General features: G+C 38.7%; 1 protein-coding gene across 2 annotated transcripts; it reads right to left on the bottom strand.

Moving 5' to 3' along the window:
• Positions 1-254: 254 nt before the first annotated feature.
• Positions 255-27,572, bottom strand: LOC103064896 (opsin-VA-like). 2 transcript variants are annotated; one of them, XM_088132041.1, is made up of 11 exons: positions 25,035-27,572; positions 23,417-23,530; positions 22,394-22,481; positions 21,584-21,764; positions 21,192-21,263; positions 14,314-14,630; positions 12,468-12,846; positions 8,284-8,494; positions 8,080-8,197; positions 4,833-5,072; positions 255-2,517 (listed from the first exon to the last, which is right to left on the bottom strand). In XM_088132041.1, the coding sequence occupies exons 7-11, from the start codon at positions 12,832-12,834 to the stop codon at positions 2,338-2,340; spliced, it is 1,116 nt and encodes a 371-aa protein (XP_087988167.1). In that variant the 5' UTR covers positions 12,835-12,846; positions 14,314-14,630; positions 21,192-21,263; positions 21,584-21,764; positions 22,394-22,481; positions 23,417-23,530; positions 25,035-27,572; the 3' UTR covers positions 255-2,337. The 2 variants fall into 2 exon arrangements, with proteins under 2 accessions (XP_087988167.1, XP_087988168.1); XM_088132042.1 differs by having other exon boundaries at positions 8,284-8,425.
• Positions 27,573-27,885: the final 313 nt, after the last annotated feature.

Here is a 27,885-nt window from a genome sequence, read left to right as displayed (position 1 = left end):
CTGCTCCTTCTTGATCAAGGGTACCTGCAAAGCCTCCAGCCATTGTGGTCAGAGTTGCCCCACTTTGATGCCCTGGAGAGAAGATTCAAAACCTAAGACCTTTTCTCCAGCTACAGGGCCCAAAGATGCTCCTCTTGCTTATACACATGCATCACATGCAATTAATTGTGCTCCCCTTTTTGTAGTTCTCATGCCTAACTAACACAATTGAAACTAACACAATTGAAAGGCATTAGATACATTTTATTCATTTATTTATTATCACATTTATATCCCACCACAATCAATCTGGTTCTGGTGGCTTACATGATTTGAAAAAATTTAGAACATCCACTTTAAGCAGAAAAGTAAAAACAATCAAAAGCCAGACAAATTCATAAATCTAAATGAAAATAACAATTAAAAAAAGCAAAAGAAGAAGATAAAAGGTGTTTAGTTTAATTAGACACCTCTCAGGAAAGCTCCATTTTCAGCATCTTCTTGAATGTCAGCAGGGAGGGTGCCAGTTGAATCTCTACTTAGAGACTGTTCCAAAGAACAGGGAGGCTACCAAAAAGTGATGCCTTCTGGCCTCAGCTGCCTTTACTTCCCAAAATTGGGGAACTAAGAATAATCTCTCCCTAGGTCAGTGTTTTTAAACCTTGGTAACTTTAAAATGTGTGGACCTCAACTCCCAGAATTCCTCAGCCAGCTTGGAATTTGGGAGTTGAAGTCCATGTATCTTCAAGTTGTCAAGATTGGAAAAAACTGATCTAGATGATCTAATAAGTCAGACTGGTTCTGGCTGGAGCACATGATCCTATAGGCATCCAGGAGCCAAGCTATAAAGGGCTTTATAGGTCAAAACCAGCACTTGAAATTACATCCCAAAGCCAACTGGTAGCCAATGCCAGGCCCAAAGCTGTAATATGCCCCCAGCAATGGGAGCCAATTAGCACTTAAGCTGTTGGGTTCTGGACTAATTGCAGCTTTCAAGTCGTCTTTAAAGGCAGCCCCATGTGAAGAATGCCCAAGTTACTGGGTGGTAACAAGGGTGTGGATGATGGTTGTAAAGTCCTTGCCACGGAATAATAATAAATTCAAACTTCCTTCTCTGTATTTTTCTGGACAATTATACATGATGTTAGCCAAAAGGCTAAGAAGTAATTCTGTGGGGACCTAGTAAGAAAGCTATCTTACATGATGGAAACTCTCAGCACTGTTATCGGTTCCCCCATTTTTCTTTCCCCTTTGTCTTCTATTTTCTAAACTAAAGCTAATACAGAGGGGGGAAAAAAACAGAAACAAGAAAAGTGAATGGCTGGATGGAACTGAAATTTCTAATAACTATATTGCAATTTACATTTGCAATGTTGGATTCCATTCAAGGCTGAACTTTCTAGAAATGATTTTAAGTTTGTAAATACAAAAGGTACATATGGTCAAAGCCAGGAAAACTGTTGACTGCAAGCATAAATGCACAGACACACACACAAATACACTCCTGACAGCACAGTAATTTATAGTCAGTTGATGGTGCACCTTCAAAAACTGATGGCCGCAACTAACTGGGAAATGGCATGGTTGGAGGCACTGCCTAATTTGATGAAATAATTACTTTGACCTAGAATAAAGACTAGAGAATTGGAGGAAGATTAAAGCAGCCACCCAATGACCCCAAAAAAAGATATTTGAGAACATCTGATCTATTTTCATTGAATAATAGAGACGTATCTTTCATATAATTTCTTTTACTTTCATCTGGCAGACTCACTTCTTCTGCTCTGAAATATCTGAAGATGCTCTGGTTAGACTGAGGCTGCCTAGTTTTCTCTTTTGCTTATTAATGTCAGTGCATATGGTCTGTTTCATTCTGCTAGTTCAGTTCAGCCAGACAAGGACTGAAGGCATCTGAGAAACATTCTCAAGTTCTCTAACTGAGGGAGCATTTTCTAAATGCCAAGGACAGGTTAAACTAATACAAGAACAAGCATGTTATACTAACTTGAGAAATTGCAACTGTCCAATCCTGTGTGTTCACAGTCTTTTCCAAATCAGTGCTCTTCAGACATAGAAGACTTTCTGTCTCTCTGAAGCTCAATATATCTGGACTGAATGTAGTTGTAAGAAGCTGGGAATAGATAAGAGCCCAAATGGATGCCGATTAAAACCTGTAATAAGTCCTGTTAGAAGAGTATTTCTTATGTCTTTCTTCATGTTTTCTTCTTGGCTGCCATTTTGTACAAATGAATGGAAATGATAAAGCAGCGTAGAATTCTGACTTCATCCTCTCAAAAATTGACACAGCCACATTGGACAGATTTTGTTTTCCAAAACTGAGAGCAGAGCAAAAGATTGTCAGCTACTTCTCTCATCTTCATTTCTCTGGTTGAAGATGGTAACACGTGCTGCTGCTGTAGAGACCTCACCATACTTTTTGGTAGGTGTTAGCACTGCTCTCTTTGAAATCTGATTCATGTTGGAGTCTGCAATATCTTGTCTGCTGCATCGGAACAGCTGGACTAGACATTTCCGGAACTAAAAATGAAATAACAAATGGTTACAATTGATATTTTATCAATCAATCAATGTTTATATGTACCTTTTAAAAGTTTCTATTATTAAAACAGGTATGGATAAGTTGTAGCCCTCAGCCTCCTTTCAGAAGAAACTGATATAGAATCCTAACGAAAGTGACTTGTGCCTTTCCTAGCACCGTGTTTAGCAGGGATAAAGAGGGAGATAGAAAGAGGAAACTGCCAAAAAAGAAGAAAGGGATATTAGAAAGAGGAAATATGGATGACCCTCCCCACTGCTTCCTTTAAGCTTACAGATCAAGGCCATGCAGCCCCAACAGACTATTCCAGTGTTTCTCAACCTTGCCAACTTTAAGATGTGTGGACTTCAATTCCCAGAATTTCCCAGCCAGCACTGAAGTCCACACGTCTTTAAAGTTGACAAGATTGAGAAACCCTGGACTATTCTAAAGAGAATTTAGCTTTCTAAAGTAAAAAGGTTGCCCACAGCTGCCAAAATGATCCTTAATGTCTGGATGCTTATTGAACCAAATTCATGTCTGGATATCCAGGGATTTCCACAATATGAAGCAACTTCATCCAGGTAAGGCTAGTGCCTCAGATGAGGCTCCTCTTGATTATCAAGAGGATTTCCATGTTTATCCATCTTCCAATAATCTTCAGATTATATTGTTGCAACTTTACTCCATCTTGTGGACATGGAAAAAAAGGTAAGAAGTGAAAGAAACTAGAGTGAAACTAGAATGACTAAGGAATAGAAACTATGGGAAGTATTAGAGATGTATCTTAGAGAAAGGAAAGTGGACATGAGTGAAAGCTGTTTGGAAGAGAGTGAAAAGAATTATGTTACAGAATGCCACAGCAGTATATGGAGTTACACTTGAAAAAGGATGCAAACTAATGAAATTAAAAAGGCTGTGGATGAAAAAACACATATAAGAGAATGCTGAAAAAAATGAGGATGAGAGATTATGTATAATATGTACATAGAGAACAACATAGTTGCCAAAGAATGTAGTCAACCATAGCAAAGGATAGTTAAGATTTAAAAAGGCAGTTAAAATGCAGAGTGATTTTGATGGATATGAAAAAAAAGTTTTGGAAATGGGTGAAGAGGGCTAAACAAGGAGACTCCAGCAAAATGAATGGAATTAAAAGTTAAGACATGGTACTGTATGTGAGGAGACTGTAGGAAGGGAATACTGGAAGGAATGTTGTTGAGATCTGCATGGGTATGTAGGAATATGTTCAAGAGGGGAACTGTGAGAGATTGAAAAATGGTAAGGCTACAGATGCAGATAGGGTAACTGGACTGATGTTAAAATATGGGTGTGTTTGCTTATGGAATGGCTGTGCAATTTGTTTAATGTGTGCATGAGGACTACATTTGTGCCTGACAATTGGAATACCATTTCCCTTAAACGAAGGGAGAGATTGCAAGAATGAATGCAAAACTACAGAGGGATTAGTTTGTGAAGCGAGCCTAGGAAGGTGTTTGGCACAAATCTGATCAGAAGGATACAAGAGACAACAAGGACCAAAATTTAAAAAGTTTACTGTGGCTTTATGCTGGGCAGGGGGTATATAGGCCAAATAGGTATGCTTGTTGATTTAGCAAAAGTATAAAGTGACTAGGCTTGAATTATGAAATGCTTTGCATGAGTTGTGCATTGGTTGGTTAAAGGTTGGTTGCCTAATGAGATAAGAGCAGCATATAACAGAAGTAAGAAAATATGAAAGGCAATGAACTGGAGTATATGATTTAACAAATGATGTTTTACAAAGACAGGAAGTTATGAAGAATCTAGTGAATGATGTTAATATAAATTAGATTTAGCTATTTTTTTTTCTTATTGCATGCCTTTAATCTCTTTGGCTTATTACTTCTTGCTCTTTTTCTGTGCTTTGCATAATACTGCTTACTCCAAAAGGGAATAATAGTATAAAGATATGCATGTATGTATGTTAAATTGTACCAGATTAGGGAACACTGCAATATTGCAATAACCATGGGTGGCTCAAATATGCTCAGAATATAAATGGATGCAACTAAATGTGTTACAGAAAATAAATGGATGAAACTGAATGAGCTTCAGTATTTGGAATCTACCTCACCAATACTGAGATTGCTTCACTAGCCCTCAGCCCGTTTATAAACCTTTTTCAAATGGTGGTTGTTTCCTTTAGAGCTCTAAGTTAATATGCAGGCAGTCAGATTCATTCAATTAAATGCTTCACAATAAAACCAAGTGGGAACCTTCTTCATGCATTCCCAAAGGTTTTAATTTTAAATTGCCAAAGGGAGACATTCAGTACCTGGTTGTTCATAAAGACATAGATAACTGGATTATAAACTGTAGCTGTTTTGGAAAAAAAGGCTGGGATTGCAGCAAGGCGAGGATCCAGTTCAAGAGAGGGACAGGTGGTGACCAAGATGGAAAAGGCTGCATATGGAGTCCAGCAGATTAAAAAGGCAAGAATCATAATCACCACCATTCTGGTAACTTGTCTTTCTGGCTTCCGTGTAGACCCTAATCTGCCTTGAGCATCTGAAACCTGGAAAGAAAAGAGAAACGTCTAGTGGGTTTACCCAGCATCCTTCTGTAAATGTCGACTCAATAGTGCAAGTGAAAATTAGACCTAAATCAGCGTCTGGCCTACCTTCCAAAATTTAAGGAGGGCCTGAATAGGTCAAGCTAAGGATATAATGGACGGCTATCATCAACCAAGGCAAAATACTCAATGCAAAGCAATCAATAATTTAGTTCAGTTATACAGCTTCAATTGTAATGTGATTAAAAATAATCAATGACTGAAATTTGCCCATATGCTGCCCAGTCCTGATGTTACCTTTGGAAAAATCAGCCAGAATGCAGAAAGGTGGAATTAGGATTAATTCTTAATAAGCATGTGAGTAGACTAAGTACGGCTAAAACTTCTTTGAGCAAGACTTAGATGATTTCCAGGAACCTTTACGAATGTAAGATTCTAAACTGAAAATCCTTAGCGTGTGGTTTTAGCCTTCACAAGAGCTCTGAAAAATAAATCAGAGTTTGTAATTCAGTACTTAGTTCTTAAAACATCAAGCAAAGTTGTGAAGGCCCAGGTTCAAATTCTCACTTTAGGCATAAATCCATCAGATAACCTCAGGGTTTTGTAAAAAAAAAAAAAAAAAAAGTCGGGGGGAGATATATCTTGAGCTCAAGGATGGAAGAAAGAATTTGTGAGGCCCTTTCCTTGATGATGTTTCAAATGCCATCCAAACATTTTTTATTTCAACCTTCTGATCTTCCATTTTACCAGCAGTTAAGGATGCAGTTAGCCAGTTAACTACTTGCTCAGTTAGCTTGGTCAATGGTAAAGCATACTAGGGGTGTAATTCAGCAAGATCTGGATGGTAACTAGTTCCTCATCCTGTTAACAGGATATTAATATGGGGAATAAAAGCCACTTAACTCCATGAAGGCAAAATATATAGTATTACATTGATTATGGCCTTCTCTCTCTCTTTCCCTTTCTCTCTCTCTCTCTCACTCACACATACATACCACACACACACACTGTGCTCTGTTACTTTTAATTTTAAACCATTGCTTTACTTTGCATTTGAAATGGAAATTAGAATCAAATATTTTGTTTGATTGGTAAGAGAAAGGACACTTATCATTTTTCAGACTTGAAATTTGATTTTCCAAAGAGGAGTTGTAAACTGTAGATAAAACAAGAATTGTTCTCCCTAAATTTTACTCACTCTTGACAGATTCCCAGAAACATTTTGAGATACTGATATTGCTTTCCGGGGCTTCCACTTTGCAGTACTTTATACAGTAACATCCTTCAATATAAACAGCTGCTATATAAATGTTTCTGGTGGCATAAAGTCCATCTCTTCTTCTATCCCCTTGAGGGTTATGAAAAAAGGATGCATAAGTTGGTGCATAATCAATAGCAAGACTATTCTGGGTGTCAGGTAAATTCTTTAAATAATATAACATGGTTTTAGTTGGTTGAAGAATTGCTTTATTGCTTCCATCAGTATGGTTTCCTATCCTATTATATTTTGCTTCGTCTGATACATTCTTTGTGAAATGTCTTGAAAGCCTGGTTCATATTTAAAGGAGCATATAGGTATGTTTAAATGAATAAAGGGCATTTCTTCAGGCTAATGGGGAGAGAGGGCAAGAACAGCTTGTCCATCATCCCCAGAGAACCTCTCTGAACCTCTGTGATTTATTTATAACTTCTAACAGATGCACAAATATGCTTCATCCAGAGGAGCACCAAAATGCATGCTTTGTTAGTATCAGGCATTGTATGAGCTCAAAAAATTACTAGCCTGAAAAAAATGGAGCATAAAAGGATTTGTATTCAGCATTCCCATGATTGCCACAGAGAAGAAAAATATCTGTCATCCATCACCACAATAGATGCCCAGTATTATTAGCTGCTTCGCTGTGTGTCTGTGTCCACACACATACACACGCGCGCACACGCACACACATACTCTAAGCCTGTTGAGCAGGGAGTAAGACATCTGAAGGCCAAATTTCTCTTGCTGTTCAGCCACAAGCTCATCCACAAAACCAAAGCAATCTGAAGGGAGGAAGTATGGAGAGATCCATCTGTCATTCACCAATCAATCCATTTAGTTGCATGGAATTGTAGGCACAACTACAGGAAATTTCTGTTTACTTTGTGGCTGAAATAGAAGTCCACTTGAAAGCAGATTTGGTTTCTGTCAGATGACATAAAATGGAGAGTGTCGAGTTCTATATTGGTGGCCTTCTCTTTTTAAATAGGTGTGTTCATCATGCAGTAAAGGGTATTTAATTAAATATTCTAATTATTTTATGGAGACCTAAGGAAATGAAACAGTTAGTCACTGTAATTTTCCTTTGCTTCTCTCAGTTTGTAAGAGCATGAAAGCAAAGAACTAAAAAGAGACGGTGCAGAACACAACTTCTAACAGAAAGCAAGTGGATTTTTGATAGTCCTCTGCAGTGCACCATGTGGGTTTAGTCGTTTACTCAATGTGCAGGTGACATTGTTCAGATGTATTCTTAAGTAAACATGATGTGCACTAGCATAGGCACTTTCTAGAGAAGGGCTAAGAAATACACAGTTGCACCAACAATGAAGAGCAAAAAGATTGAAAATTTGAAGCTCTAAAACAGAGGCCAACATCCTTCTTCCATCCTTCTCAGGTACAGCAGCTTAAGCACACACCCACACACAAAGAAGACAATTTTTTAAACTCAATATTTCAGTAGAGCATCAAGACTTTTCAAGCTTTCACTTATTTCAGTCCCTTTATCTTGCATATTTTCACTTACCTGAGATACTTTCCTAAGATTTCATTCATAAAATAAAATAAATTTTATATGTAATTTGGGAGGCATGTGAATGCTCTCCAGGGCACCATAGACACCCTAGTTCCTAAAGATGACATATTAAACATTACATATTTAGCATTGCTAAAATATCTCCCCTTAATACAAAATATCATGCCCTGAGGTTCATCACTATACTACGATGCATATTTCCGATAAACGTTTGTACCTACCTTTCTAAGTTTCCGCATCAGTTTTCCATAGGATACCAAAATGATCAATAAGGGCATAATGAAACAAGTGGTGAAGAAGGTAATAATGAAAGTATGATCACTGTATTCTCCAGAATACCTATAAAACACAGAAGCATGTAAGTCTGTTAAGTTCTGTTAAATCAGAAGTAGTTAGATAAAGGCTACTTCCCTGAGTTGCCTTACCAGTTGGGTTCACAAGTGGTCCCGATCTTGCTGGTAGTATAGCTGCTCCACCCCATTGTTGGAGGAATGGTCCATATAAAGGAGAAAATCCACACAAAGGCTATCCCCAGAGTGGCGTCCTTCCCCTTGAAGTGGACATTTCCTAGGGGACGGCAAATTACAACATAGCGCTCAAACGCAAGCAGAGCGAGCGACCAGAGGGCAACTATTCCTGTAATGAGAATAAGAGCTATTACAGAGCAAGAGAATAAATCAGTACAGTTTAGTCGATAAGGTTAGTTTTTCAGCAAGGAAATCTAAGTTCAGAATTCCACTTATGGGACCATCTAAAGCTGTCTTCCTGGTCCATCAATACATTGTCTAATTTAGATTGGTAGCTGTTATTTTCCAGACTATCAGACAGTAGTTTTTCTCAAGCCTAGTTGAATACACCAAAGGTTGAAACTGTAACTTTGCCCATCCAAAGCATGTTCCTTTATTCCCAAGCCTTGGATTTTCCCCAAAACTGATGTAAGAGACTGAGTCTGAGGCATCTGGTAAGTAAGATTTGTGCCTTGACACTGTTCCATGTTTCTTGGCCATGAAGCTCTCTGGGCAATTTGAGCTAAATTATTTGTCGCAGGATCATTACAATCAAAGGAGGGAAATGGAACCCACCATGATTTCCATGGTGGAAAGTTGTGATACAAATCAATTCACAAGATCCAAAGACTGAAAGCAAATGTCAGACCATTCAAATAGCCTTGTTGCTTCCAAAACAGCGGGACTGTCTGGAATGTGAACTATTTGAAGAAGTATACAGCACAACCTATGTTCCTGGTCCTGCATGGCGCCCACAGTGCAACACTGACATGGAGATGAGGTTCAGGCACAGAGGCTTTACATCAGGGAATGAGGATAGAAGTACAGTAATTATTGTAAGGACTGATGCTGAAAATGGAATCCTTATTTTGAATTTTCTTTCTCTACCTCCTCCATAATATTTAGACACACTTCCCTGTCTGCTGACCTCATGTGATGATGAAGCAGCACAACATGTTACTGGTTATCATGTGCATAAGAGAACCGTGTCAGAACACAGAGAGACCATAGACATCCATAACTAACCATGATGACACCAAAATGATAGAATGTGCATTGTAACATCACAACAAAAGCTCTGTTCTTTTATACTTGTGTGTGACGCATCAGTAAATTCATCAGGGGCCACAGTTTACATCAAAACAATGCCTCACTCCCCAGCCCTACCCCCACAGATACCAGCAGGAGAAGCTGTGTGCCCTTCTTCCCAATGTTGCCCTGAGGCCTCTGGAGCTTCTCCCTCCCTCAATTGTTGGCAAAACCAGATTCCAGAATTAGATGGGGAAGCATCTTTTATAGACATTTAATGTGCTGAATACACTCGGTTTCACTATAATTTGGGCAGGTTACTCACCTGACACACAGTTGTAGATTTTTAGAAAAATTCCCTTAACAACTCAACTTAAACATCAAGGCTCCTGTACTATGCATCATCATTCAGCAGGGAAATTGTACAGTACCTATTTCATATAATTCAGATCCTGTATTAAGTTATCGTTGCCTTTTACAAAAGTACTTCATTTCTCCCCTTACTCTGTATGAATAATGACTAAATGGGTCCTTTGTTAGCAACAAGAGGCAAGAACTGGTTTTTTTCCTGGTAAAATATCTCACACACAGTGTGGAATGACCAAAAAAAAAAAAGGGAAGACTGCAGAAGAAGCTGATGTCACTGGACAAAAAGCTTAGTGAAAATCTGAAAAAGGGTATAGGTCGTTGGAAAAGGGACCAGTCACCAAGAAAGGGTATCTCTAGGTTGCCCTAGAACTGTAGAAATGTTGTCAGGAAATCTAAAGCTCATGGTGAATTGAGATTAGAAAAGAACAACAAAAAGAACTTCTTCAGATGTGTTCATTACCAAAGCAAGGGAAGTGTATCATCTGCTCCGTTCAGATGGGAAAATTCTAACAGGTAACAAAGAAAAAGCAATTCTAAATTCTATTTTGGGTCAGACTTCCCTGAGAAAAAGATATGTATTCCACTGGTCAATGTCAAAGAACTGATTGGAGGAACAGAATTCCAGAATGAGCCTAAGAGAACACATAGTGTTCGGGGAATATCTACTGATCTTGAAACAACTAATCTTATATTTTGATTGGGTAATTCCCTTAGTGTATTATGGGAATTCTGTGGACATAATATATCTTGACTTCAGACGACCTACAACATTCTGATTAGCAAGCTAGCTAAATATTAAGGCTATACAAACTATTCCACAAGGTGCTTCTCAAAACACCCTTTCAAACCCCGGCTCAAAGGTATCTGCATACTTTACTACAGCCATACCAATGGTCTCCCTACTGCATCCAAGCATATTAGGGGGAGAATAGAGGCCTTTGTAGATGGGATTGGGGGACTACCACAAGAAAATTGGGCAGAGAAATTTTCTATTAACTAAGTTATCTTATTTTAGCATCCAAACCATTATTATCAGCAATATTGTTAGTATTATTAACAATTATTGGTTTCATACACTTAATATAATACAAGAGAACAAAAGAAGAAAACACTGGTTTCTGATTTTATTTTTGCCATGGTATATACTTACTCGATTACTGGTTTATTATCACAAGAAAGATCTGTTCCAAACATACATACATACATACATAATGCCCATTGAATCCAATGAGGAAAAGTTAAATGTCTTCTTGACTCTTCTAATTAAATCAAAGGAAATGTGAGCGTCCTCCTCCCCCACTCCTATGCCTTATTTATTGCAAAGATTATTTTTTCTGAAAACTAGACACAGGGAAAATGTCTCTGTTGGTTTTGCTGGAGATTTTACGCAGCATTCAATACCATTGATACCTCTCTAATACATCTAACTAATATGAAACTTAGGGCACTATTTTACAGCTGTTCTCATTGGCTATTTACCACTTACTTTTTTGCTGCATATATTGCTGATGTTATCTGCGCTGCTGAACAATTCAGCGCTATATTATGGATGCTAGAAGATACAGCTAAAAATTGGCATTTCCCCTAGAATGGTTGAAAGAGATAGTGTCGATTGAGAGCCCAACAGTGAACACAACTACTTTGGATCTCATAGGAAGAAACTGTTGGACAGAATAAACTTTTCAAAAGCAACTTAAAACTTGGAACAATTATGTTTCCCACTGAAAGCCAGGAAAAAAACAGTGTATCTGATGGCCACTCTGAAGCCCACTTAGTAGCCTTGGGCAAGGTTCTATCCCTTAAGCCTCACAGGGTTGCTGTGAGAGAAGAAAATGAAATTACCCTTCATACCTCACCTCAGGGGGCAGCCATTCCAGCTGAACTTGTGTGGACTAAGATCTAAGTAGGATTAGCCCTGTTTAGTACTTGGAGGAAGACCCACGGGGACAATCAGGACTGTAAACTGGACTAGGAAGTAGAAAAAGGGACCAAGAAAAAGACTATAGCAAATTACTTCTATATTTTTACCAAGAAATCTACATGGATATATCCCTTATGTCACCAGGAGTCAAGCTTCACTCCAAGAAGACTTTACTTACAACACAGGAAAAGCCAGTTGCAGGAATACTAACCTGATTGGAAAATTTGCAGGATCCATTTGATAGAAGGTGGCTTTTTTTAAAGTAGCCTTAGATGCAAACTAATTGACCAGTGGAATCCAGCTAAGGACATTATAGTTGTCTTGACTTATAATACCATTATTTGACAGGGAGACATACTTCATCATGATCAAATTATATTATTATGAAAGTGGGTTTTATTCCCCACCCCTCTAAAAAAGCAGTTTTTCTTCCAAGTTTTTTGAGAGAGAGATCTCTATGAACATATGGACACACACACACACACACACACACACACACACACACACATTTAAAAGGACTGCCTTGCAGTATGTACTTTTTTCTGGCATCAGAAATGAAAGCTGCTATTAAGAAATCTTCTTGCATATGATTCAGTAATCAACATCAGCATTAGCAAATGCCAACTTGGCAGTATTAACAAATGCAAACTGTGTACCCACTGTGAAGTTTGCAGATTGTGTACACAGATTCCTTTTACCTGGCCCATAGCCACACAAAATACAGGTGTTAAAAGTGCAAATGTCGCTTGTTTTAAAGCTTGTGAAAAGAAAGTTTCTTTCTTACCGAAGAATGTGACAGCAAATCCTTCCAGGACACATGCCCAACGGCCCATATAAAAATAACCCTTCAGATTAGTTAGAAAGCTGATTGTACCCCCAACCAGAGATACAAGGAAGTCAGCCACTGAGAGATTCACGATGACATAGTTGAGAGGTTGCCTCAACTGTCTGAATTTAAGAGTGACGAGGATGACAGTGAAATTTTCAAACAGGGACAAGGAGGTCACCAAGAACATCAGAGCAGAGAGAAGATGGAAATTCCAGGATTCAATGGAGTCCAATGGTTGTGAGAAGGGATCCACCAACGACGAACCTGCTGAGGCATCTAACAGCAAAGACCCATTTTCAGATTCTCTCCTTGCTCCATCCATTTCTATCTTTCACTACAGAAGAGCAAGTAATATTAGGAAACAATTAGTGAGTTCAGATTTTATTCCTAAAATGAATCATTTCTCTCAGCACTAGAAGTTTGTTTCTTTGTTTTAAAAAACATCTCACCTAGCACACTGGCAAAACAAAGTTCTACATGAAAAGATGTTTGGCACTTACAGTGGGTTCAACTCGAAGCAAAGCAGCAGCAGAAAAGCAGCTTGGTTTCCTTCATCTTCTCTCTTTTAACTGCACCGCCTCCCAACCAGCGAGGATTAAAAGATCAGCGGGGTTTCTGCATGTGAATCTTTCATGCCAGACACCGCAATGTCAGAATGGCCCCGCCAGCATCTAATCCAAAGGTGACGGATGAGCCACAGGTAGAAGGGAGCAAGCAATCCTTCATTTCCTTCCTTGGCTTCCTCTCCAAAGCTCAAGGATCCATTTGCTTTTATAGTTTCAAACTCTAGTACTGTTGACACATGAACACCAAATGCTCACAGCTGAACTGCAGCATCAGTTGTCACTGTCTTTAATGGATAATCAAAGTGGCAATGACAGCATTTCCCATAATTTCTGTCCTCTTTTTCTCCAGTCCCGTAGGCAAGTAATTCGAATTAATGATTCTGGAGGTTTGAGCGTTGTTTGTATGTATATATGTGTATATGTGTGTGTGTGTGTGTCTCTCTCTCCATCCTTCCATCCCCATTTCAGTAAACATAAAGAGACTGCCCAGTCTTTTTTATTTAAAGGTTGCATCTTATTCAAGGGCAGTTCCTAGGCTTGCGAAATTAGCTTTTGAAGATGAGGAGTTGATCTCAGGCAAAGAGACAGAAGAATCTAAAGCAGCACATTCCTTTATGCAACCATTTCAAACATTAATTGCAATGCAGAGATCCCAAAATACTTTCAGAATAATGCACATTTTGCTTATTTTATTCCATTTGCAGAGTTACCTACTTGGCACCTAACTCTGGGTGACAAAAATCAAGTTAAAGCAGCAGTAAAAAAATCAAAACACTGAAACATGGCCCACCTGGGGCAGCACACATCTCCAAAACAGGATGGATTTGAGGAACTTCTTGATTCCATGTTTGTTTTAGAGAAAAGAAATCCAAGGGGCAGATATGGACAACCTCGGTGCTCCCCAGAAGCCTCTACTCCTTAGTGTGATCTTTCCATCTCAGGTGGGATTCCCAGTTGTGGAAGGAGAGGGGGCCACTGGGGTTAGAAATTGACCTCATGCACCCTTGCCAAGATTGGTGCCTTAACACGGCTCCCACTGCCAAACCCTGCGACTTCGCATTGCTCATGCTCACCATTTACCAGCCATTTTCACTGGAGAACACGAGGGAACAGAAACAAAGGTGACTAACAGGAATTCACCTTTCCTGATTTCTCTCTATGCAGACTGTACCTAGAGGCACAGGACAGGCACATTTTATTTATCTTTATCCTTGTCTTCACAATTTATCACTCACCTTTCCTTCAGGAGCTCAAGGAGACACTCATAGTGCTCTCTCCTCCCATTTTTTTCCCCTACAGGAACAGTCTGGTGAAGTTGATTGAGCTGAGAGAGAACAACTGGCTCACAGTCACCCAGCAGGCTTCCATGGCTGACAGTAGACTTGAACCTGGGTGTTCTTGGTGCCAGTCCAATACTTGGTCACTATGGGCTCTCCAAACTGGCAGTAGGGGATACATTGAAATTCCCTGGTTATCATCCAAGTAGCAACCAGGCCCAATCCTGCTTAGCTTCTGAGCTTCTGAGCCTAGGCAATACCAGTACTGCCAACTCCTGAAATATGAAAATAGTCCCATTATTAGTGTTGAAAAAAGATTTAACTACCAACCCAGTTGTTTTTTACAGGTAGATCAGAGAGGCACCACCTTCTTCTTTGCCTTTATTAATCATGTGACTATGCTGCAGTAATTGCTCATATAAAGAGTTGCAATGTAGTGCTAACATGGTCATTAAGATGACTGATTTTTCAAGGATATGTATGATGCACATTTAAAATGTTAAAATATTTCTAATTACAGCTGTAATACTACTTTTGTTTCAAATATCTTTCAAATGTTATGTATTTTAAGTTTCTTACACATCCTTCCCATTATGCTCGGTAATGCTAGAAAATCTGTCACATGGCTGAAACAAAAGGTTGATAATGTGCTCCTTCCCACATTAACTAAGCACTTCCTGGAAACTGTAGTAAATGCACTCCATGCGGCCCACCTTTTCTGAAGTTAGCAGGGACAGTACAGGATGAACGTGTGCTTCAACAAGTCAAGACCTTCTGTCCTGAAACTTTTCTGAAATGGATATGTAACCTTGTAGTAGCAATGATGGCTCTAAATATTATTTGAGTCACCTCTCAGAAACAAAGGGAGTAATCTACCAGGGCAATGTTTGATTCACTTAGGAGGGTAGGGAAATGACAAGCTCAGAAGGACATGGAGTATGAGGTAAAGCATCTTCCCAAGGACTCTGTGCTAAAGAATGATAGATGATGATGCCTTTGGTTGCACATCACATGGAGAATTGTCATGTCCACTTCACCAGGCTTGGGGAAGGGCATGCCAAGCTAAATCCACCTAACATCAAGTGCATTAAAGGGTTTCAAACAATCATCTGTCATAATTAGATGTCTTTACAATGTTATATTTTAGCTGCAACAAATCCAAACTTTTAAAGAAGGCAACAATATAATCTGATGGATCTTACTTATTATCTACAGCCAATGAACTTAACAGGGAAGTCCTACTTCAGATCTTGAAGTGTAGTATGGAAAGATGCAGGAGATCTCCTCCATAAACTCACTCAATATAGCATAAGTAGTATGAAAGGAAGTTGACAGGCAGGGAAATGCTCAATCTGTAAACAACTGCAGCATGAATGAAAAGATCAGCAAGAAGCTGCAGCCAAGAGCAGTGAGCATGAGGAAGGGAATGGCTGTCAGTGCGTGTCAGTCGGTCTGCACCGAATAGAAACCTTCAGCATTCACAGGGAGCAGAGAAACCAGTCAGGACTACCAAGATGTTATACTGGTTGAGCAGAGATGAAGAAGGAAATTTTTTTCACAGGAGCAAGTTGATCGTGGCTGAGTTCATGTGGAGACTGCAATTTAATCACCTTCTCTAGTCTCCTCATTTGAGGCTGCTGAATCTCATCAGCCTGAAGATAAAGCTAGCTCCTTTCTGTGAATTTGAGTTAATTCCACTTTGTGGCAGCAATAAATAGAACACTCGGCTGGAGTTTTCCCTTTCCCCAATAGAGTTTTATCCTCTATTGTTAGGTTTCACACAAAAAGCTACATTTTATCCTCACTCAGCTGATCTCTGAATGGATGGATGGATGGATGGATGGATGGATGGATGGATGGATGGATGGATGGGTGGATGAAGTTACATGAGATTACATTATGTTGTCACTCCTCTAAAAAGTCCAGGATACACACACACACACACATTGTCTCTTTGTAGGACAAGGACTACCAGTTTTGGGTACAAGTAATTCCTAATTGCCTACCCCCAATAGAGTCCTCAATAATAAGAATCTACAAGGTCTTGGTTTGTTGATCAACAGATTCATAGAGAGATTAGTATATCCCATTTTCAAGGGGCCAACTTTGAATGTGTATCTGTTGATTCTGGTCTAACTAAAGGGCATCTGAGTAGGACAGCAACATATGATCAAATCAGTAAATGAACAAATTATTGATAATAGTAATATCTATAATTGTAGATAGTAGCAATATCATGCTCTTGCTCATTGCAGCTGCAAGACAAAACCTAATGAAGAAAAGTCTACTAAGTTAGACCTATTTTCATTGCTAGAATTTATATGGCAGCCTGAAAACTGGCATGGAATTTACTAGTTCTGGGAAAGAGATGCTGAAAACAATCAAATATAACATTAGCAGAATATGAGTTACTGTATTCTTGACTTTACTTCATGTAGAGTTAGGTTGGAGTCAGTCTCAGAGGATGATGGCCTTTAATAAGACAGGGCATAGGGTTTTTATTTGCAGACTGTTCTCTGAAATTTTAGATTTATTATGAAATCCTTACTCGGAAGAGATTGATTTTTTAAAAAAGTGAAATTGACCCAAAGAGTTAAAGAAAAATTGATTTTGAAATGCAACTTTCCCACGCTTTGATTCATTTTGATACATTTATTTGGTCTAAATTCCATTAATTTCAAAAGAATTTACTTCTTATCAGAAACATATATAGGATTAGATTACATTATTAATCTTTGTATTAAAGGTATGGGATGCATTCAAAGTGTTTCACTCTTTGCAGTAAATGCAAAAAGTGATTATTTCAATGAATCACTACTGATTGGGGACAGGAAGGATCTTTTTCCATTGGTTGTTAGATTCAGGTTCCATGGAGGAAACAGAAGGATCTTCATCAGCTTATTAGTTTGATTGTTGGTTTATTGTGTAAATAGGCGTGCAAAGTATAACCAGTGTATTTGTAATGCTTTTCTTACCCTTCCTGCAACAACCAAATAGGAGGGCACAAATCTTTTGCTGCAAGCACAGAATAGAGATAAACTATTGGACATTAAGGATGTAGAATGTGTGAACTCTAGGCTGTTCCTGATCTCTCAGAGATTGATCGCCCAAGCAAGTACTAACAAAGGAAGTAGAAGGCACCTTGATTTAATTTTGTTTTAAATGAACTTCATTGCCAGACTCTCATCTTTTTTTTTTCTCAGAATCCTGATGTTCTCTATAAACCAGGTTACTAATTGCTACTTAAAGGGAATGAAGTGAAGCTTAACTTCTGGTGACTTCATGGGCCCATCCATGTACGTTTCTTTGTAGCCATATAAAAATGGTTTGCCACTGTCACCTTCTGGAATTTAATGTCCTCATCTAGTCTGCAGTTGTGGTATTTCCTAGTGATCTTCATCTAAGTCCGAAGCAAACCAAACCTTGATTTACCATTAAAGTCCAACATGAATTTTAATTTAGAAAAGAATAATTTTTCAAAAGCACCAGAGATACAGGAGGGAAATGAACAAACCATATTGATTTTGTTTAACTGTCTGGTGTTCCTGTTTTATCTGTTCTCTTGATGTATATCAAAAGAAACACAGGGTGGAGCTGAGTGTGATAAGTATCTTGCTTGCGTGAGGCTAAATCTTCTAGTTTCTGTATTCTCAATATGAATTTAAAACGCTATCCCTGTATCACACAAAGCTTTTAAAAATATCAGTCATAAGATAAGAAACTTGTTAACTTCAATTAGGGTGGCTCAAATTAAATCCTGGACTGAGTAGATATTTGAGAAAAAGTGATGATATTAAACAGAAAATCTACTAAATGTTCTGGTTATTTATAAAATCTGCCTTATCATAGACTGATAAAGTTTTTTGTGAAGCCATTGGAACAGAAACACTTCATTGTTGTTTTTTAATTCAATAATATATCATTAACAGTGTTTTCCTGAAATGTCTTCAAGATGGACAATTAATTCAGTGGCATCTCTGGAATCATCAGAATTTGTGGGGCTCCACTTCTGGAATGGGGCCGGATGAGACAGTTGTCTCAGGCAGCGACTACTGAAAGGGGCAGCAGTAGTTGCCATTTCTGCCCACAAGGATTCTTGCCTTCCTAAACTGACATCAGTGTTGCTTCTTTGATGCTAGTCTGAACTGAGTGGATGATGGTTTCACCAAGCTACCTTCATCCAAAATGATGGGAAAAGTCCCTGACTGAATGAGCAGGCAAAGAGGCACACACTCACACAGGGTACTAGACTGTCAGAATATTATAGTCTATAAGAGAAAGGAAAAACCAGTCACTCCCGATGGGGACTAATTGTATGGAATTAGTTATTATTTGTTATTATATTGATATTATATTACAATAATAACGATTATATTAGTTATTAAATTTCATGGAATTAATTTAATATGGTTGAAATTGAAATCAAATCCAATGAAACCTAATTTTGTCTTGTCCTACTTACTTCTTGGAATGCAGCCCTTGGCATATCTCAAAGGGTGAATCTGGCCCTGGGTCAAAAGTAGTACCATATGCTGGTGCTGCTGTTACTTTTGGGTTGTTTCTATTAGTAGTTGAAACCAATGGTTTGGGGGTTGTTTCTACATCAAATAATTATAGCCTAGAACAAGCCTTGACCACAGAGCTCTGACATCAGTAGCCACGATGGGAAGGTCCATTAAGGTAACATGGGCTATTGAACTTACTTGGAGTCCTGGCATAATACAATAAGGATAGTTGTCATGTGCGCCCTCATCTGACCTCATGATCATTTGTTTTGTTCAATCTCAATCTGAATTTAAAGTTGGATAAACTCTGGGGATCATGACTTGAAAACTGACTTCTGACCACAAAAAAACCTGCAAAAGTTTTCATCACAGTAGGAAGAGCAATAAAAGTAAAGTCATCTGAATGACAGAACACATTAGGATTTTTGTTTGTTCAGAGAACTTATGATTAATTTCACGTTATGGAAAAATCCAGAGGTTGGCATACAATACTGCTTAAAGTGGGGAGGGTAGAACGTGGTACAGAAGATCCCCGCTAGTTTACACCTGAACAAGGTAGTGAGCCAATCTGGATGTCACAATAAACTATGGTATACAACAGGGTTGGGCAAACTGAGTAGCCAAGGCAGCACTGAACAATGGATTGAGAGCATTGTGCAAGTGGATCAGCTATACTGAATGAATGAATGAATGAATGAATGAATGAATGAATGAATACAAAATTAGTAAGGCCACGCTGCACAGGTAGCTGGGTCTGGGTCGAAGGACTCTTCTTCACTGCAATATGCCTATTTTCAGACTTGCGCTACATTTTTTATGTTTCTCTTGTAAAAATAGGGAAGGATTATGGCAACAATGGGGTGGGAAAAGCTCTGAAGACTCAAAAAAGGGCATAAGTTACGTAAAACTCTGATTTTGCAGTTTGCCTCAGCCTGGTGCACAGAGATGAGAATAAGGTATACAAGGAGATTGGAAGTTTTCATTTCTGATTTAATCCCACAAATTGTTCTGCCAGAACATGAAAGGCTTAAATTTAATAAACTTTGTTCATATGAACCAAATTGAAAGCATAAGTGATTATGCCTAAACCAAGGAAAACTGTGATTAATTTTAATTATGATTTGTCTAAATGAGCCAACTTAAATCATGATTTATAACTTTACCTATTGGGGAGAAGGTGTCCACTATCCCCATCTAGGTTTGATGAGGCCAATGAAGGTGTGAACTGTTGCCTCTTGCTAAGACTGAAAGGGATCCAAATAATCTTAGGTACTTTGTAGTTGAATCCCCTCCCCCTTCTCAACAACCTTCTCTAAGAAGGGAAGATTTGAAACTGAAGAGTATTTATCACATATGTCTGGAACCAGAGAAGGCCTCTTTAGGAAGGGGCATACCCTAGCCTCTTTCAAGCCTGCCAGTTTCATTCCCCACTGCAGAGAGGCACTGGATCCAGCATGGATCCAGCCACACTTTCACCTTTTCCCAGCCCAACAGTGCAATAAGGGAGAAGTAGAGCTACTATGGGCCTCCTTACTGCCATGATGCATGCCTGAATGTGGATTCACACCTAATGCTCAATCAGGTTCACTTTTCATCTTCCAACACCTGTACTCCAAGCATTACTTCTGCCACTTCATCTCTCGGACCCACTCAGTAGTCCAAGGGACCAACCAAGATCAATGCGCAGCAATTGTTCAAGAACAATTTTGTCAAGAGCTCTGTTGTCTCCTTATGATCTTTCTATCAGAACTTTAAAAAAATGCTAATAGAAAGGTAAGGACCACAAGAGGGAAAGAAGCAAGAAAAAGAAGTTCATAAATTTTGCAGATGAAAAAGATCACAAAGAACCTCTCTTAATTGCTGTTTTTGGCAATCAGTATAGAATTGAACCAGAAGTTGCTCACACAGCTTGGAAACAATGTTCAAGAAATGAGAAAAGCCCACTCAAAGACAGATGGTTGCCACTTAACCAACTAAGATTCCAGATTGTTTTGTCGCTTTTTCTATGCCGAGGCACACACCTTTTGAGGGTCCTGGACCATACTCTGAGAAGAACTGGCTAAAGCCAGGGTTAAAAACAAAATTTAATGTAATACAACCTAATTAAATGACAATGTAATTAATTAATATTTAATCATTTCCCCTTTCTGTGACACAATTATAATTCAGTGGTAGAACCCATGGCTTGGTAGTGTCATATATAGCTGACGCTACAGATTGCATGCCTTCGTTCTATGTGGATACACAGTAAACAGAAGCTATTAAAATCTTAGCTTTCTACAGTGAGGTGAGATCCAGCATTTCTTGAATGACATAAACCAGGTGTTCTACCTTGCTTTCTTCTTCTGGCACTCAGCTGAACTTTCACAGTGAACTCACAGCCATTCACCTTCACCTCTTCATCTTAACAGAAGAACAAAAATAAGTTTTCAGTAAAAAATGTGCAAAACCCTGAATGTATGAAAAAGTCTTAGATTAATCCCCCAATAGAATGAATGGAAATTGGATGTAAGGAAAGATCCGAGGGTCCAATAATGATATAGATAGATAGATAGATAGATAGATAGATAGATAGATAGATAGATAGATAGATAGATAGATAGATAGATAGATAGATAGATAGATAAATAACAAGTAGAAACTGATTGGAATAGAGTGAAGAGAATTATGTTACTGAGTCCCATCTGATGAAGTGGATGGTTGCCTAAAAAAGTTTATACTACCTGACTTTTGAAAAAGTTTCATCTCAGCAAGTTTCATCTCAACACTGACTATATTTTTGTCTCTTGATTGTGACAGAGAGCCCTCTAGTGGAACAACGTAAATTACAGTATGTCAAAAGCAATTCAATAGGATGCTCTTGTCTGATCCTTTTCTGATCCACTTTTCAAAATTCAGAAAGACCTAAAGGAAACAAAATGAACAGCATTTCTTGGCTGAACAATTTCAAAATTGCTATAGAATGTTTTGCATACACACACACACACGTTACCAAAAAACCCACAAAAAAAGGCACTGAAATATTGACTTGACGGAGCTCTGTAAAAAGTGCATCCTATTGCCTTTTGTTTTTCCTGAATTTTTATAATTTTAGGATTGCCTCTAGGATATCATATTGGTCAATACGCCCATGTACATCTGTGACTATGGATGAAGTTGCAGCTATGTCAGTATTGTCCTTCATTCTGTTGATTTCAGGGTACTATATAAGATCAATTTACGAAGTCAGTTTGCAAAGGACCAAATGGTGAACATAGGTTTATCCCGTCATGCTAACAAACAAGTTTAGAAGGTCATCCTCTGGCTGCTACTTCCCCACCATCACTGCTTCTTTCTCAGCTTCTTCCTTCTCCACGATCCCCTTGCTGCCTCTGCTTCTACACTATCAATACCTTCTCAGCAGTTAATAACCCTTTGTCGGAGATTGAAGCATTCTATGTGTAAGACAAGACATTCTTGAGACCAGGAGTTTGACCTGAGAAATAATTAATGAAGCAGGTTTTATAATTATAACACAAAGGAGATTTACGTACAGGAAATATGATGGGCAAAGCCTGGCACCAAGTTATTTACCTCCCACCTAGGGGAGAATCCAACAGCATGGAATTTGTGCATGTACATCTAGGAAGAAAGACAGAAAGAAGTGACCTCAGATTAGCAATCTATTGGACAAAAAGCAGGCAGAGTGATAGACAAGGAAGAGACACAGAGTAAATCCTTAACTCTCCATCTATGCCCTATCACCTCTTTGTGCCATGGACTTGGACCTCTAGCAACTTTAAACAGCCAGCCAGATCTAAAATAAAATCTTGGCCATTTCTTCACTAGTAACTTCTACACTCTTCTAACATTATCCAGCCATCATGGAAACAACATTACTGTAATATTTATAAAACTGTGCTGGAGACTCTAAGATGCTATAAATCACTAATGAGGAGATGGCTCTTAAAACCTAAGCAGAAGGCAAATGAACTAATTAGTTCCTAATTTTGAAAATTTTAAGAGTGACAACATGGCGAGATTCTCACTGGTCTTGAATTCTCAAACAGAGCATACCGCAAAGAGCATCTGACTGGTTCAGCTACCTGATGTTTAATTTTGGGGAATTCTTTTAAAATGCTGCAGCAGCGTTTAATGATAGCCAGGCACAGCAGTACATTTTCATTTCTGGTCACCAAGAGTTGCTGAGGACCTCCCAGACAGGGAGTGCCTCATGCTAATTCATGGTCTAATTTTGATTGATCAGGGTAGGCAAATTCAGTGCACCAGCCATGAATTCCTTTCACGTATGAATATATATTATTATTATTTCAGATATAGATACTGCAGGGTGGACTTGGGGTACAAGTGACTTATAGATGCAACAGATATAATCCTTTCAATGTAACTTGTGCCCTAAATAACAACACAGTTCATCCCAAGCTTTTCAGCTACTGTATTTTCCTCTTTAAAGGAGAAATATACATAACCTTCCCACACCCTTCCCCCAAACTCATCCTTTTCTGCTTTCTTAGTATAACTCACACTTGCATCTCAGGATAGGTTCAAATATTTACCTTATTCATCAAGTTTGTTCCTATACCAATAGATATTCAAGAAAGTTAGGTAAACAACCAGCTGCAAACATCCTCCTTATCAGTGAACAGCATCTCCATCAGCTCATCAGAAGGCTGTTAGAAAGAGAATCAGGATGTCTCTGCCCTGATATATATGGGGATATATTGATTCTAAACCAAAAATAGTTTAGCTATTAGAATTCTTGCAACCCCATCCCATCCGTCTTAACAAATCTTGCTAAAGAAACATTCTGTGAGAATCATTCTTGGAAAATAATCTTTTTTGGTTTAGACAACTGCTAAAAAGTTTGACCTGATAATCTAGATGTTTGCAGTCCAGAATTGGGCAAAATTGATTGACTGATTCAAACAGGAAATAAAAGCACTTTTCATGGCAGTATTTTGTCATAAGTCTCACTTCTAGTAATAGTTATAGTTAGTATTTCACCCTTCAGCCCAAAGACTTCCAAGATCAAGCTGTGTAGGTATTTAACAGTTAATAAACTGCTAACCAACTTGTTCAATGATGTGTAAAGGTTGGAAGAGAAAATAATTTGTTTTAGGTTAACAATAACAAAAATCTTCTTTAATAAAAAGGACATACTGCTAAAAATAAACTTAATTAATGTCAAGAAACCTGCACCTGATTAATTTCTCCCTTCTAGAGGTTAACATTATAGTAACCTTTCACAGGAAAAAGGGGCAGACCTGTTTTTCTTTTACCCTCAAAAATAATCTATAGAAGAAATAGAACATAAGAAACTCTTTTGTTCTCCCTTACTTTAATAGAAATGAACTGCTTACTAAAATCTGCAAAACAACGAGACCAAGCAAATGCTGTTACATGGAAAGTTTGCGATATCTGATGTATGATACGACACACAGCAAGCAAACCAACAAAACTTTAGTATGACGGTTGTTAAATTCCATTTTTGTGAAGTTTCTGCAGTGCAGGAAGATAATCAGCAGGTGGCAGTACCTGCCTCTTATACTGATTCCATTTTTTTCCACTGTTCAGTGATCAGCAGGTCTTAACTGGAAGTTTACAAGTGTGTATGTATGGGCGTGTGTGTAATCAACAGAGTTGCAAATGACACAATCTGGAATAAGATTACTGACAAAAAGAGCAGATTAAGGACCTGACTACATGCTACTTTAAATGCCTCACTTGCAGCCACGTTTTTGTTTATTTTTGGTTAATATTTAGTGCAGAGAGCTATTCTTATTTGGACTACAGGAGGCAGGGAAAGGAACTTTAAGCTTTCTCTTCTCTGCCACAATCCCAAGAAAGTGTTATAAAAAAAATAGTTTGAAAAAAGTACAAATCTAACCATGGTGCATCTCATTGTATTAAAAAAGTCAACTTTGTAAAGTGGTTCCACACTGAATAACTAACCCAGAAGTAACTTAAAACTTAAATAGGATTTAAACTTTGCAGTTCCTTTGCATAAGTTAATGATTGTATCTTGTGGAATCAAAACACAGGACACAAATGCAAAATAATCAAGCTTTTTACAATCATCAAATTGAGGATCATACACATTAAGTACTCACAGAGCAACATAACTTGTGTTGCAAAGGGTACTTGGGTATCTACAAAGTATTTCAACATTCTTACCTTTCCCGTGTAGAAAAAAGCATTTGGGGGGTGGACAGACACAACATCCTTCCTTCTGCACTTCCACGGAGTAGGTACTCTAAATCCCCACCAGCTGAGCACACCTGTCCCTACAGATTAGGAGAGTTAGAAACGGTACACCAGATGCTACTATACCATAACTTCCATAGGGATATTTAGAATAGTTATATGTTGCATCAATACCCGGGAAGAACAAATAATTATTATGCAAGCCTCCTTCTTTCAGACATGAAACCATCCATCATCGGTGCAGTAGCTAAATGTTGTGTTACCACAATGAAAACAAGGCAACAAGTGAGGCAAAGCTGAATGAACCCTGCTGTTGTTTTTTAATCTGCTGAACATGGAGCAAAGTAACAATGAAACTTACTAAATTGTTTCCAGAAGAAAACAAGCAAAAATCCCAACATGTCAAAACCGCTCTTTTTTTCTTCAAGGGTACAATAAATAAATTGCATTAGAGTGGCAACAAAATCATACCCAGAAAGGCTTAGTCTACAAAATTCAGCAGATGGAAGCTTGTCCTTTGCTCACATTCTCTCCCTGTTGGGTTACTTGGTTTTCATTCAAGCTTTTTTTTCCCTTGCAAGGAGTGTGAGCATCTTTTTCTTCTCTTGAGCCATTTGGGGTGAAGCGGGGATCTGGATGGGCAGCTGGAGTGGTACTGCAAGTGGGTTTTATTTATTTGTTTAATCAGTTTCTAAGGCCACCCATCTTGCAATAGCGACTTTAGACGGTTAACTTAAGACTAAAACTCAGAATACAAATACATAGTACCCAATAGCAACTGAGGAGCACCCAAATCATCAGTGTGAGGCTTTTCACTCTCCCCCTGACAGTGTCTTCTATCTCTGCAACCAGACTGGGGGGTAGGAGGCAGTTGTGTAGTGCAAATTGGTGGATGGGAAGTCAACAGTGCAGGCAGGCATCCCAAACAAGTGGGAGGATGGCTTAAGTTTTTGAGTGAATCAGGAGATGGAACAGTGCTAGTTTTCCTCTTTTCCTTCCATACTTCCTGCTACCTACTTGTCCAATGGGGAAATGGCTGATGATGTAATGAAGCCCTGCTAGTATTCTTTTGCTACAAAGAATTGTGGTATATTATGGAGCTCCTGGGAAAAGTGGAAGGGCCCCTGATGATCCAGAATAGTGATTTCTGACCTGGTTAGTATGATTGTGTGCAGCCAATCAAATTTGACTGGATTAGTAGCTGATCTGAATTAAGTTGTGCAAACAGAAGCTTTGAGTGCCTTACTTACTTATTTACTTACTTACAAGGTGCATAAACCCCTCCAGTCAGACCAATGCTGAGTGTCACGCAATTCCACAAATCTGTAATTTGGGTTAAAAATAAACAAGGTAAGTGCAACATTGTATTGTCGAAGGCTTTCACGGCCGGCATACGACGGCTGGTGTGGGTCTTCCGGGCTGTGTGGCCGTGGTCTTGAAGTTTTGTTTCCTAACGTTTCGCCAGCATCTGTGACTGGCATCTTCAGAGAGCAGGAGCACAGACAGGAGCAGCTCTCTCTGTGCACAGGATGAGGTGACCCTGTTGTGGGTATTTATAGAGATCTGGGGGGGAGGGGGGGTTGGGTTACTGAGTGGCTGCTTGTTTTGGTGTCAGCATCTGTGTGTATCTTCCTGGGGATTAGGCAGGGTTTTTTCTTCTATTGAATTGTTAACGAGGGGCTGCTGGGGGTGATTAGCAAGTTCATTGTGTGAACTGTTCACATGTCCTGGTGGTTGAGCTGAGTTCGTTGACCTTTTCCAGGCTGTATTTTTCAGGATTGGTAGCCAGGTTTTGTTGATTTTTAGACTCTCCTCTTTTTTATTGAAGCTGTGCTGGTGTTTGTGAATCTCAATGGCTTCCCGGTATAGCCTGGTATAGGGGCTGTTGGTATTGTCCAGTATCTCTGTGTTTTCAAATAGGATTTTGTGTCCAGTGTGCTTGAGAGCATGTTCAGCTACTGCAGATTTTTCTGGCTGCTGTAGTCTGCAGTGTCTTTCATGTTCTTTTATCCTGGTCTGGATGCTGCGTTTTGTGGTCCCGATGTATACTTGCCCGCAACTGCATGGTATGCGGTATACTCCTGCGGCGGTGAGGGGTATTTTGCTGATTTTTGTCTTTTGCTGATTTTAGCACTTCTTGTACTTTTCTGGTGGGTCTGAAGATTGTTTGGAAATTGTGTTTTTCATCAGTTTTCCCATGCGGTCTGTGACGCCTTTGATGTAGGGCAGAAATACTTTGTTGGTGGATGGCTGTTTTTCTTCTTCAGTCGCATGTTGTTTTCTTGGTTTGATGGCTCTTTTTATTTCATTCTTGGAGTAGCCATTCACTTGTAGGACCCAATTAAGGTGGTTAAGTTCAGAGTTTAGGAATTGGGTTTCACAGATCCGATTGGCATGATCCATGATAGATAAATTTATCTATTTCTAGCACTTTTTCTTTTATATTTTTCTATTGTTCTTTTATACATTTGTTCTTGTTTATCTTTTAATTATGTAAAAAAAATTCAATAAAATGATATAAATAAACTCATGGCCACCTAAGAAGCAAAAATATAATTTAGACTGGATTTGCCCTGGGAGCCAAAAAGCATGGAATAGAAATCTCCCATGATCCAGACCTGGTTACCTGACAAGTTACTGGGTTCTTACTGTCCAATGTCACAGAAGGGTGGCATCTTTTTCCCTGTACATTTGGAGTTATCAGATTTATCTCATTTGGTTGGTACATTCACTTTGCAGCTATGTTTAATGTCGCCAACTCCCATAGGTATATTAGTATATCCTGGTACCAACATATTAATGGGTACATCAGTAGAGATGG

This window comes from Python bivittatus, unplaced genomic scaffold, assembly GCF_059951505.1.
Source record: "Python bivittatus isolate LINGU-HERP-01145 unplaced genomic scaffold, Pbiv_v1 ctg000980_np1212, whole genome shotgun sequence".
Classification (NCBI taxonomy): domain Eukaryota; kingdom Metazoa; phylum Chordata; class Lepidosauria; order Squamata; family Pythonidae; genus Python; species Python bivittatus.
The sequence above is the reverse complement of the archived record's forward strand: the minus strand, read 5'-3'. Positions and strand labels throughout refer to the sequence as shown.